Source organism: Polypterus senegalus, chromosome 4, assembly GCF_016835505.1.
Source record: "Polypterus senegalus isolate Bchr_013 chromosome 4, ASM1683550v1, whole genome shotgun sequence".
NCBI classification, from domain to species: domain Eukaryota; kingdom Metazoa; phylum Chordata; class Cladistia; order Polypteriformes; family Polypteridae; genus Polypterus; species Polypterus senegalus.
Genome location: NC_053157.1, coordinates 19,367,948 through 19,381,833, shown reverse-complemented (window position 1 = coordinate 19,381,833; position 13,886 = coordinate 19,367,948). Strand labels below are relative to the sequence as shown.

The window sequence follows — 13,886 nt, the reverse complement described above, 5'->3', positions numbered from 1 at the left end:
GAAGAGAAACAGCCCCACAGCACCACTTATCCTCCACCATACTTTACAGTGGGCATGAGGTGCTTTTCCACATACTCATTCTTGGATTCACGCCAGACCCACTTAGAATGTTTGTTGTCAAAAAGCTCAATTTTAGTCTCATCTGACCAAAGCACACGGTCCCAGTTGAAGCCCCCAGTACCGCTGAGCAAACTCCAGACGTTTCCATTTGTGATTGTAGGTGAGAAAAGGCTTGTTCCTTGCATGTCTCCCAAACAGCTTGTCGGCATGGAGACAGCGTCCTATGGTTGTCATGGAGACTTTGTGACCCCCTAGATTCCACTCTTTGGTGCAGTCCTCTAGCAGTGAGCTTTGGAGAGTTTCTGACTTCTCTTACCCTCCTCCTCTCTGTGCGTGGTGGTCCTCGTCCAGCCTCGTTTGTCTCGTCTCGTTGTTGTACACTTCTTTATTATTCCTCCGACTATCGATACGGGCAGCTTTAGGCGAGCGGCCATTACCTGACTTATGAAGGTCGACACACATCTGCCTTACTTGAACGGCTTGTCCTCTGGTCTTTCCCATGTTGAAGAGTGGCTAAGAGCAATAGGACTCTGTGTCACGTCATATTTATACCCCAGGGACACAGGATGTCATTAATTACTAATTTTAAGTCCCGGTTTCCTCTGATGAACTTTAAAAACTAAAAATGCTTCAATTACATTCATTTTATAGGAATTGTTAGGGGTGCCAATAATTGTGGCACACATGATTTCAAGTATTCATTTTCCCAATGAATAAATGTACATCAATTAAAGGTTGGATTTTTCTCTTGTTTGAGTTGTGAGCCTATATTTTTTGGGGAAAAAACAAAAGAATTTATTAGAAGCCTAAGAACACATCTTAACCAGGGGAGGGGTGCCAATAATTGTGGAGGGCGCGCGCCGTGTATGATTTAGCCAAAACAACACAAAATCAAAAAGTCCAGTTCTGGCAGGACATCAGAGGACAGGCCCCATATATTCCCAGATTTGTTTGGTCGCACTACTCTGGTCAACTTCCAGTTTTGAAAATATCTTCTTTGTAGCGTGGCAACTAGAATTACACAGCAGTCCATATGCAGTCTCTGTGGCACATTATATTGCAAGGGTCTGTGTGATGTGAATTATGGCACAAGTCATGGCGTGCAGACCCTCGTGTCGGCGATCACATGCCTCAAGAATTTTGTGATATCGCATCGAGTGTTCATGCACCAGACAACAAAACATGGGCTCATTCAAGGAACAGCTGTGTGAAGTGATTTGTTGGTACCTACACTTATACAGTCCACCCCAATAAAAGGATTAAGCGTCAGTGTGTTTGCTATTTCCATGTCATTCCAACAGATGGCGCATCAAACATTTTGAGTAATAAAATGCATTGCATATATCATTCCAACAGATGACACACCACAAATATTAACACTGCTTTTACGAATCTCATACCAAATGGCATATGACAGAGATACATGCAATTGACGATGCACTGCAAAGGTTTAAAACTGAGGTCTCCATTGATTACATACATTTCAGCATGTTTTAGGTGGGTAGCGCAGCTAGTCCAACATTAAAAGCAGACAAAGACAGAGACAGCCAAATGAGCACAAATTCAGGTTGAGAAATCGGCCAGATTCTGAGCAAAGATTAAACTCTGTGCAGGCAGAACTGGATATGTAAAGGCAAAGAAATAACTTTGGGAGGATTCTGCAAACACACTGAGGAACGTCAGTACTAGAAACAGACCGGGTGTGCATCCTTCCTGCACGACTACTTTTGCAACTTGCCTTTAGCTTTCCCAGTTCATATTTTGAATGTGAAATACAAAAATGTAGCAATTAAGAAACAATTTCAACCAGGCCATAAGAGGCACAAAACTATATTATTGACTGATGGTGACACATTTAAAGAAAACAGCACTTGGCAGAACACTGAAAAGCATCTCATTACGGCCTATTTTTATAAAATATGGGGGCTTGGAGTCGAGCTAAAGTTAGAAAATGGGATTTATCAGTAAATGAAACGAACCTTCACAAAACTGATCACGGCATTTCTCGATGTCATCTCCACCTTTCTTAATGCACTTGCGCCACCTGCCTGGATTCCAGCAGAATAAAAGGTTTTGTCTCGTCCTCGCCACCATTTGTATACCTGAGTTATTGTCGAACACTACATGCCGAGGGGTACTCCAGTCGCTAGTGCAAGTTACTGTGACTTACTGGAGACCAACATGAAGCCTGCTATTCGATCCAAGCGGTGCGGACTGCTGTCTCAAAGAGTCTTTTTGCTGAAAGACAATGAGCCACGCACTGCTAAAAACACCAAAGCTTGTCTGGAGAAACTGAAGTTTGAGGTATTGCCACATCCTCCTTATTCGCCAGATTTGGCACCGTGTGATTTCCACCTTTTTGGACCGCTAAAAAAACATCTGGATGGTCGTCAATTCAAGACCAATGACAACATGAGTGGCTGAGAGGAAACTTTTGGTTCACATTTAAGCTTTGTCGCTACATTTCTTTGATCGCTTGGTATTGACTTTTTGACTTGGATGTTATGGATTGGATTGAGTAAGTAAAGCTGGAAAAAATATTGGTTTGTGCGTTTTCATTTAAGACTGTAAAGCAAAAAAAAAAAAAGGAATATTTCAAAGGGGGTATTCTTTTCTATATCCACTGTATGTGTGTATTTTATATATATATATATATATATATATATATATATATATATACACACACACACACACACACACACACACAGTTGTGCTTGAAAGTTTGTGAACCCTTTCACTGTTCACATACTTTTGCCACTCACAAATATGTAATATTTGATCATTTTCCTCAATATATAAATGACCAAGTATAACATTTTCATTTGTTTAACTGGTTTTATCTACTATTAGGACTAGAGAGAAAATCTGATGATGTTTTATTTATGCAGAAATATAGAAAATTCTAAAGGGTTCACAAACTTTGCACAACTGTGTATATATATATATCTATATATATAATTCACTAAGGCAAGACACACTAAGGCAAGACAACCTTGGAAAGCCCACCGGAAGGGGCGTGGACTCACTGAGCCGCCGACAAGTAAGACACCTATGGTGCACGCAGGAAGGAGCCACGCCCACCAACTCGGACACGATGACACAGAAAAATGGCGTCATTTATATTCGTCTGTCGTAGAGGCCACATGCACCTCCGAGCCACGTTGACTGTTCATAGAGGCATGTTTCTCGCGGAGGTGAATCGCCATATGCAGCGTGTTAAACGGTTTGCGAGGGGTATCCCATGGGATTCTCAAAACAATCCTTTACAAATGAGGTTAAAACACAATGAAGTAAGCAGTCTTTAAAAACCGAGTTTTCGGTTACGACGCACGACCGCGTGCAGCATAGCAAACGGTTTCACTGTGTTGGTTCATTCCGTGCATTGTTACAATGTTGCTTTTCTTGCTGATTTATTACATTACTGATTTTTCAAATGTTAATTTTCACCCTGTGCTTAAAAATCATTAAAAAACTGGCCTGATTATGCGGCGTATGGTACGCTGTGGGTTGGCTAGTATATAATAATAATCTTAGTGAGCAGGAGGCAGCTGCCAGCACACTCATGTTAAGTCAGTCGCATAATGTAACATGCCCAGTGACCAACACCAACTAGTCTGCATCTCATTCCGATTAAATCAAACAAGTTCGATTTGGTCTTTAGTCGTAGGGTCGGTCTCTATGTGTACAAGAGCTGACAACTAATGAATGTCCATGTGGAAATACAATGCACATAATGTAGCAATGAACAATAAGGAACACAGTGTGTTTGGGACCTCACAAACAGAAGAGGAGGAGATGGTCTGTCTGACGACTTGTGTTTTACATGTCAGGATGGAAAAAAGAAAAACAAGGGCCAAGATTGTGGATGAACTCACCATAATTGTTATCCCTTGGTACAACACTGACTCCATCAGGCGGCTATCAGCGGTCGCGAAAAGGGAGTAGCATGAATGTGCTGGAAGGTTGCCATGTATTCAATATGAGACGGTATACTTTGAAACTGTTTGCCCTCCTTGCCTTACCAACTGCAAGGTAGACCATAAAACTGGGACAAATCTGAAGTCAGAGGGACAAGAAATAAGGAGAATATTCCATTTCAGTTGAACGTGTCGGGGATATAACAGAATCTCCTATAGACTATGCATTTATAAATAGGCAAACATTTTAACAAAACTATGAAAATACTTCTATCAATTTAACGTAACCTAAGTAAGGTCACACCCTCGACCAGAAGTGGTTGCCTGTTCACGACAGACTTTTCTTTCCGCCATGTTGGTTTGTTTATTGTTTCAGTTGTGTTTTTACGTTAAATAAATATAAAATACTGGAATTCAACAGTCTCATATCGCCAGTCATCTGACTGTGACTCCTGTGCTCGGTTTTCTGTTAGCTAAACCCTGCGAATTAGCAATTTCTCTGACACCCGTCTTTTACATAAATAACTAATGAATGGCTCTACAGTTAGTGAAATTAATTTTAATATAACGCAATCTATTTCTCTTGTTTTTATTCTGAAACAGAACCATCTGGCTCCAGACCAATCCTCACACGTTTCAGAAGAGTCATCCAGTGTGCAAGATTGGAAATGAAACTGATGCCATTAAAGCTTCTGTCATATTACTGAAAATCTAAAAAATGATTAAAGAAAAAACAAAAGAAGCAATGAAACCTCTGGGGTCAAAGTTTACTTCCTCATCCGAGTTTGTGGATATCAAATGACAAAACAATTGCTACGTTCATCTGTGATCTTCTTAAGATTTAGTTTTGTTTTATAATTTCATCGTCCGTTTCTCTCAGCTAAACTTTGGTTCACGTTTAGACTTTGTCGCTACGTTTCTTTGATCGCTCGGTACCGACTTTGGCTTCATCGTCTTGACCTGAAGATTTTTTCATTGCCATGAGGAACGACACGTTTCCCCTGAATAACTCCATGGCCCATATCAACATTTACACTTTCTACATCAGCATCGCACACTCCCCTCAAATAGTTTCTACAAACAACCTTTGTAAGATTAAAAATTCTCAAAACTTTCGGGTTTATTCATTACACAAGTTTATTAAATGTGACAATTGCTTCTTACAAACAAACAAAATGTAAACAAAAAAATGACAATGAATGACAAAGCAAATTGCTGCTGGTATTTATTTGACGTACGGTACACGTCAATGTCAGTTTCGTCATACATTCAGTTCTCATGTCCATGCCATTCTACATAAATACCACAAGCATGCTACTTCGAAAAAAACGAAAATCAACATTTCCTCATAAACACAAAGTCCCTCATTTCATTTGCTTTTCACAACAATTTCTGTGACATGAGCTAAAAACAGATTCGCTACAAAGATAGGAAAGTGCGACAGGTTAAAAAACCAGAAGGCAGCATAATCCTGTTCACTGAGGTAGAATTTCATCAAAAAAAAGAAAAGAAATCTTCAGTCAGCACAGCATCTCCATCGGAGTAAAAGTCACAATTATTAAATAACGTGTAAAAGTGTAGACGTCCCAAGATGTTTCTTCTGTAGGAAGTAACACATACATTTGCTTGTTATTTCGAAGCCTTCTGAAAAAATTTCAAGGGTGAATGAAATAAAAAATATGAGTGAAAAAAAAAAACAATGCAGCATTCATTCACAGTGGACCATGGTCAAGAGGTTGAAACGTGACCGATGCAGCCAGATTGGTGATCAGCTTTCATCGGCTACAAGTAAATCCAGCTGGAAAAAAAAAAATTAAGGAGGCACGTTTTTAAAAAAGATCCTGGATTTCCAAAATGATCATTTCCATCTTGAATTAAAGCAACAGGAGAGGGAGGACAACGAGGCGACCCAAGAAAGTTACTAGGCGGAGGGCACACGGGCAGAACCTAAATATGCAGTTCGATCGAGGCCGCGTGAAGACGATAACTCGACAACTTTGGGCGATGCTTTTATAAGACCAAAGGGATAAAAGTGATGAAACCCGCAGTACTGAAAAACAAACCCTCTACAGGCCGGCTGCCTTGGGGTCTGCTCAGATCGCTCCTTTCCGTGCATTTTTGCTTTTCAATGGTAGCAAAGGCATTTTAAACAATCGCTTCCATACAATTGTGAAATATGGTATTTCTGGACGAAAGAAACACACGGCATCTGTTCTGTGCAAAGATGAAAAGAATAAAAAAAAAAAAGAAAATGTTCAGCAGCTTCTCTTGAACACCAACAATCAAACATTATTACCTCTGATTTCTCTATAGACGTATCCAGGAATAACCTTCAAAACCTTGTAAGACTGGACCAGGCCACGGGTATACTGGTATTTTGTTTTATAAAGACGCCATCTCGTTGTGTCAGCAAGTATTCTTGTAAACGTCTAACTTGAGATGGAATGCAGCTTCATTTAAGAATTTAGCTGTATTTTTTTCCCTTTTGAAAAATCATAAAAACCCATCCCTTAAGTATATTGTTCTTGACGTTATCAGTGATAGGTGAGCAGCAGCATGCAAAAAACAAACATCCCCAACTAGGACGGCTTTTAAAGACCTCGGATACTTTTGTGCCAGAGATGCTCTGCAAAAATAAGCCAAAAAAAGTTTAACACGTAAATTCACAGGAGGTACTGATTTCCACAACGCTTCTTAAATGAAGTCCTTGACATGTTGCACAGCAAAACGGTTTTTAAAAATACTCAGCCTCTGATTTGTTTTTAGCAGAAATGATGTCTAAAAAAAAAAAAATTGTAATAAATACAGCAACATTTTTTTTTACGGAAAAGCAGATGGTCCTCAAAAATGTTGCAGCAGTAAATCCTTTACTGAGCTTTCTGCACCCACTTGAGAGTAAACGGCACGTCTGCATCAAGCCGCTGTCGGTAACGGATGACGCTTGTTCGGATCTCGTCGTGCAATGCGACCTCCCGAGAAATCGATGACCGAATATATTTGGGAATGGATATCCTGAGAGTCGATATCATAACAATATCTGAGCTACGTAAGGAGAATGTGTGCTTGCCACTGCAGCCAGTAAGGGCAAGTCGTTGGATTCGATCCTAAAAGAGGGAAAAAGAAAAAAAAAAATTATAATTATAATGAGGATTGACTCAGTATAGGGTGGTCCAGATCTAATTATGCAATTTTCATTACGCTATAACTTAAGTTTATTACACAGGAAATCATCCGAAAATCCCGGACCATCCCATCGTGAACCGTCCGAACTCACGACATGAAGAATTGTCTTGGCGCTGAACTGGAATTGTCCCCACATAAATCAAAGTCATCTGGATCTGCATAATTAGATCTGGACCACCCTGTAGTAAATATATATGGCATGGCCCTCTTCCAAGTCCCAAATGTCCTCCTTCCAATGCAAAAATCTGTGCATACAAAGAAGTGACCAAAAAAATAAATAAAATGTGAGCCGAAACATGCAAAGGGGAATTCAATGGCGGATCTGGTACTGTAAGTGGTCATGGATGAGCTCCTGTGCACGAAAACCACCAAATGTGTGGGGATTTATGGTTTAGGGTGCCTGAATACCACTTCAAAAACAACGAAAAAGAAGAAAACCAAGTATCGTGTAATCACTGAATTACTGATCCAAGAGGACAAAACCTACAGGTTGGGCCATTCAGGAAAAAAAAAGAGCCTGGTTTATAGATCTAGACATTGGTTCAGATACAATAATTCAGATATACACAGAAAAGTGTTCCTATACATTTGTTTGGATTTATAAAGATGTGGACAACTTTATTGGTACCATTACAACTCAATGAAGAAGATCTCATTGCCTCCTGAAACATGACAGAATGAAAAGCAGTTGTCCCCTGCATACCTGCGTGACTTCAATATGTCATTGTCTATAGACCAGGGGTCGCCAAACTTTTTTCCTCGGAGAACTACTTATACAAAATGAAAATGGCCGAGGGCTACTCAAGTTTTAGCTTATTTCAACCCAAATAAACTGAATAAACTTGTTTTGCCTGAACATTTACAAAATGTTGGTGTCCACAACTCACATTTTGCATTAAAACATCACAAGAAATGTTTAGTTCATCTGCAAGTGCATTCTGTATGTCTGTATGCATTTTCTAGTGTGTCTCACACTATTGAATTAAAACATGAATGCTGTCAACACAAAACAATGCAATTATAAATACACAGATACTTTTATATGAAAAAGTTTGGGAACCTCTCAGCCTGCATAATAATTTACTATAGTTTCATCAAAAAAAAATAACAGTGGTAACAAAGATTTTTAGTGAAGCAGTATTTAGTTGTATGAAATTAAATCAAATGTGAAAAACTGGCTGTGCAGTCCCCTTGTAATGTTGCTGATTTGAATGCCTGTCACTGCTCAATGCTGATTACTTGCAACACCAAATTGGTTGGATGAGCTCGTTAAGCCTTGAACTTCATAGACAGTCGTGTCCAATCATGAGATAAGGTATTTAAGGTGGTCAATTGCAAGTTGTACTTCTCTTTGACTCTCCTCTGAAGAGTGACAGACAGCATGGGATCCTCAAAGCAACTCTCAAAAGATCTTAAAAAAAAGATTGTTGAGTCTCGTGGTTTAGGGGAAGGCGACAAAAAGATTTAAACTGTCAGTTTCAACTGTAAGGAATGGAATCAGGAAATGGAAGGCCACAGGCACAGTTGCTGTTAAACCCAGCAGGTCTGACAGGCCAAGAAAAATACAGGAGCGGCATATGAGCAGGATTGTGAGAATGGTTACAGACAACCCACAGATCACCTCCAAAGACCTGCAAGAACATCTAGCTGCAGATGGTGTATCTGTACATCATTCTACAATTCAGCGTAATTTGCACAAAGAACATCTGTATGGCAGGGTGATGAGAAAGAAGCCCTTTCTGCACTCACGCCACAAACAGAGTTGCTTGTTTTTTGCAAATGCTCATTTAGACGAGCCAGATTAATTTTGGAACAAAGTACTTTAGACTGATGAGACAAAAGTGAGTTATTTGGTCATAACAAAAAGTGCTTTGCATGGCGGAAGAAGAACACCACATTCCAAGAAAAACACCTGCTATCTCCTGTCAAATGTGGTGGAGGTTCCACCATTCTGTGGGGCTGTGTGGCTAATTCAGGGACTGGGGCCCTTGATAAAGTCGAGGGTCGGATGAATTCAACCCAATATCACCAAATTCTTCAGGATAATGTTCAAGCGTCAGTCACAAAGTTGAAGTTACACAGGGGTTGGATATTCCAACAAGACAATGACCCAAAACACAGTTCGAAATCTACAAAGGCGTTCATGCAGAGGGAGAAGTACAATGTTCTGGAATGGCCGTCACAGTCCCCTGACTTGAATATCATCAAAAATCTATGGGATTATTTGAAGCAGGCTGTCCATGCTTGGCAGCCATCAAATTTAACTGAGCTGGAGAGATTTTGTATGGCAGAATGGTCAGAAATACCTCCATCCAGAATCCAGACACTCATCACAGGCTATAGGAGGACAGCGTCTAGAGGCTGTTATATTTGCAAAAGGAGGCCCAACTAAGTATAGGGTGGTCCAGATCTAATTATGCAATTTTCATTACGTTATAACTTAAGTTTATTACATAGAAAATCACCCAAAAAATCCTGGACCACCGAGAAGTGTGCAAACTGACGACATGAAGAATCGTCTTCGCACCGAACTGGAATCGTCCCCGCATAAATCGAAGTCATCCAGACAGTCTGGATCTACATAATTAGATCTGGACCACCCTTTATTGATGTCATATGTCTGTTGGGGTGCCCACATTTATGCACCTGTCTAATTTTGTTATGATGCATATTGCATATTTTCTGTTAATCTAATAAACTTAATGTCACTGCTGAAATACTCCGGTTTCCATAAGGCATGTCGTATATTAAAAGGAAGTTGCTACTTTGAAAGCTCAGCCAATGAAAAACAAAAATCCAAAGAATTAAGAGGGGTTCCCAACCTTTTTCATAAGACTGTATGACTTATTCATTTGTCATTTTGTCACATGTCACTTTATTCACAGGTCCAGTTGCATGTGTGATGTGTTTTTTAGTTAGTCAGATGACTGGCACTGCATGGAGTCAACAAGACGGGCAGGAGCCACTTAGGTTCACTCTTATGGAGTCATTTCAATGTTCGTCTGTTAGTCTTGTTCTGAACTTTGACTTCATGACATTCATGTCAGACTCACAGAGGTATGGAGACCCAAACAAAGCAGACATTTTCAGAGCTTCTTGGTGAAGATTCTTATAGTTATGTGTCTCCTCTAAGCTCCAGAAATGCTGAGACTGCTGTTGAGACTTTAACTGCACATTATTTTGAAGATTTACTAATATATAATATATAAAGTCCAATGTCTCTCTGTCTGTCGGCTTTTCACAGAGAAGGACTTAACAGATTTAGCTGGAGTTTTTTTCTATAATTTGCTTGAACATTCTGGTTGATTTCGCGACTTCTCTCATTTCGCTATGTATCACAGTTCGCTTGTGGTACCGATTTATTTGCACGAATCCAAGAAACACGCAGTGGGCCGAAGGGATGGGGCCTTTCTCACTCGCTCGCCAGCTTTGGGTCGTGTTCCTTAACTCCGCTTAGCTAGCGAACGAGAGAACAATTGAATTCAACTTTGTTTGATATTTAAAATAAAGTGTTACTTAGGTCTAGATGAGTTTCAGTCCGGATATTCTCTTAAGTGTATGCCACATTGAAAAGACAGATTGCAATTCAGATTGTGGAGCGTGATTTTGTGTTTTTTGGAAAGATCACCCACCCCTAATTTGACTAATCGAGTTTTCAAATTTATGTAGGATTCATTAACCCTTTGGTGAGCTACTTGGAAAGGGGTTGCGCTCTACCGGTAGCTCGTGAGCGACATGTTGGAGACGCCTGGTCTAAAGCAAAGCAAGTGACAAGAGATCAAGAGATTCTAAAACGGCCTGGACACATTTACTGATACCCTTAAATGGATTCAAGTGATTTTTCAAACTAGCTGTTTTCTTTGGTTAGTGTCACATGTGTCTCCAATCGTGCAATTAGTCATTCAGCTGATTTTAACAGAGAGAAGTTGTCACTCTTCTGTTTGGTATCATCATGTGTCCCACACTGAACATGGACCAGAGAAAGCAAAGGAGAGTGCTGTCTGAGGAGATCAGAAAGAAAACTCAAACAGGCACATTAAAGGCAAAGGCTAGAAGACCATCTCCAAGCAGACTGGTGTTCCTACAGCTACAAATGTTATTAAGAAGTTGAAGGACCTTGGGACTGTAGCCAACCACCCCATCCACGGACACAAGAGGAAAATCAACCACAGAATGGGCAGAAAGATAGTGAGAATGGTAGACAAAAAGCTAAGGATAACTTCCAAATGAGATACAAGGTCAAGGTTCATCAGTGTCTGATCACACCATCCGTCACTTTTGGAGTGACAGTGGGCGCAATGTAAAATGACGACCCAGGAGGACTTGAAAGAAAGCATATTCATGAGCCTCAATGCTTCTGGGAGAAAGTCCGTTGGACTGATGAGACAAAACTGGAGCTTTTTGGCAAGTCACACCAGCTTTGTGTCTACAGATGACAAAATGAAGCTTTCAAAGAAAAGAACACACCAGACCTACTGTGAAACATGGAGGAGGCTCACTTATGTTTTGAGGCTGCTCTGTGGTGTCTCACACGGGGTGCCTTGAGTCTGTGCAGAGAACAATAAAATCTCAAGACTATCAAGACATTCTGGAGTGAAACGTACTGCCCAGTGTCAGAAAACTCCGTCTCAGTAGCAGGTTATGGATCCTCCAACAGGATAAGGAGTCAAAACGCACAGCTAAAAGCACCAAGAATGGCTACAAACAAAACATTGGACTACTCTGAAGTGGCCTTCTATGAGCCCTGATTTGAATCCTATCGACCATCTATGGAATTACTGAAACATGAAGTCTGGAGAAGACCCCTTCAAACCTGACATAGCTGGAGCAGTTTGCTCAGGACGAGTGGGCCACACTACCTGTGACAGGTGCAGAAGTCCCGTGGAGAGCTCCGGGAATTGCTTGCTTGCAGATTTTGTTGATGGGCAAATGGACAGTTAAATGAAGTAAGGAACATTTTCTTTGGTCACTCATCCATAAGGAACCTAAACAACTTACCCTAAAACACCACTGAGCTCCTTGACGTGCACTCGGGTGTGTCCCTTCAAATATTCAGCCAGCATCTTGCTTTTGAAGTAGATCTCCTGCAGTCTGTCCTCCAGGTGCATTATACACTGAAAGAAAAAGAAAAAAAAAACATAACGCTTGTTTGGAAACTTCAGTAACTATTTTGAAAGTTAAAGCATTTTAATTTTTGCTTATTTACTTCGTCAATAACAGATCTTACATTTTTATTGAATACTAGCTGTGTAAGCATGTGCTGTTAGAAACTATGGATTCTGGCACTTCAATCAGTCACATAAGATTGTGTATCAGCAACTAAGCGAGGTTCTTCTTCATCGGCAGTTTCGTTTTGCCGATGTGCTCACCTCCGTTGTCTATCAGCAGCTAAGCGAGTTTCTCTTTCCTCTGTGGTTTCGTTTTGCCGATGTGCTCGCCTCCGTTGTCTATCAGCGGCTAAGCAAGTTTTTCTTTTTTCGGCAGATTCACTTTGGCGACAGAGTTTCTTTATTTGAGCTTCATTCTGCAGCCTCGCACTTCCAGGCTGGACAGACAGGCAGACAGAGACACACACACACACTTCCACACATAGATGTTTACATACAGTAAGACATTTTGTAATGATAGTTCATTTTCAAAAAATCCATGATAATAGAATGTAATTACATACAATAGTAGAGCTCATAAAATGCATGCGGTTCAAATGCATGACCGTTTGGGGGCGCTATTACTCCCTTGAACCCTTGTTCAAGATGCCAGACACCAGATAAAAGTCCAAAAGTAGACTTTATTTATACTGCACAGTGCACAAAGCACCCTCTCCTCCACAGTACTCATTAAACACTGCAATAATTCTCAATAAACAATTCCTCCACTCCAGGACTCATTGCCACCCTTCCACCTAGCTCAGCTCGCCGTCTGGGAGCTCCCACAATCCTTTTGTACTCCCTGACCTGGAAGTGTTCCAGTCCCCAGTCCATGTGATCTTCTATCACTTCCGGGTCAGAGCAAAAGTCCTTTTCTTCAACTCGGAAGCATGTCATTCCCCTTGTCCATGTGACTTGGACTTACTTCCGAGGCGTAAGGCAAATAATCGTCTTTCCTCCCTGCAGCGTCTCCTAGTGGCCCCCATGGTCCCCAGCAGGGCTGTGCATAAAGACTCCAAAGTCCATGATGCCCTGCTGGTCTTCGGGGCACCTCCATACTGCAGGGAGGGCTCCACCTGGTGGCTTGGGGGTATTAGCCGGGATGAACGGCCGACAATTCCCTCCATAATGTTTAATACAAAGACACATTTTTCCTTTGCTCTACTGTTTACAATTACAAACCAAATAATTCAGACTTGGTTAAAGTGAACACTGCAGGCTTTCATTAAACAGGATTTGCACAAATTTCAGTCCCACCTTGTAGAAATGACAGCACTTTTTCTGTGTGGTCCCCAAGATTAGCAGGAGGAAACCAGGATCTGCTCATTACAATGCCATTCCCATGGTGAAGACGGCCCTTTGTTATACATGGCCGGGGACCTTGCCCCACCAGGAGACCTGGAGAAGCAGGGGACCGGGACAGAGGGGCAATTCCTACCCCGGGGCGCAAGATGGCAGCCCTCTGGGATTGCATGAGAACCACGGAGCTTGGAAGCTCAACCCTGTGGGGGGCTGTAGCCACCGCCAGGGGGTGCCTGGATGGTTCCAGAGCTATGGACTGCAGCACTTCCGCCACACC

The 13,886-nt window shown here is 41.2% G+C and overlaps 2 protein-coding genes across 6 annotated transcripts in view; one reads left to right on the top strand and one right to left on the bottom strand.

Moving 5' to 3' along the window:
* LOC120527175 (uncharacterized protein C4orf45) overlaps positions 1 to 5,050 on the top strand; it is a 31,573-nt gene extending 26,523 nt beyond the window's left edge. The window contains exon 5 of the mRNA XM_039750317.1: positions 4,581 to 5,050. Within this exon, the coding sequence (XP_039606251.1) occupies positions 4,581 to 4,649 (69 nt within the window). The 3' untranslated portion in view covers positions 4,650 to 5,050. The remainder of the gene's footprint in view (positions 1 to 4,580) is intronic.
* A 39-nt stretch (positions 5,051 to 5,089) lies between these two features.
* LOC120527174 (folliculin-interacting protein 2-like) overlaps positions 5,090 to 13,886 on the bottom strand; it is a 132,910-nt gene continuing 124,113 nt past the window's right edge. For all 5 annotated transcript variants that reach the window (XM_039750311.1, XM_039750313.1, XM_039750314.1 and 2 more), the window contains 2 exons: positions 12,159 to 12,274; positions 5,090 to 7,081 (listed from right to left, as the gene is read on the bottom strand). In XM_039750311.1, the coding sequence (XP_039606245.1) occupies positions 7,003 to 7,081; positions 12,159 to 12,274 (195 nt within the window). In that variant the 3' untranslated portion in view covers positions 5,090 to 7,002. The remainder of the gene's footprint in view (positions 7,082 to 12,158; positions 12,275 to 13,886) is intronic.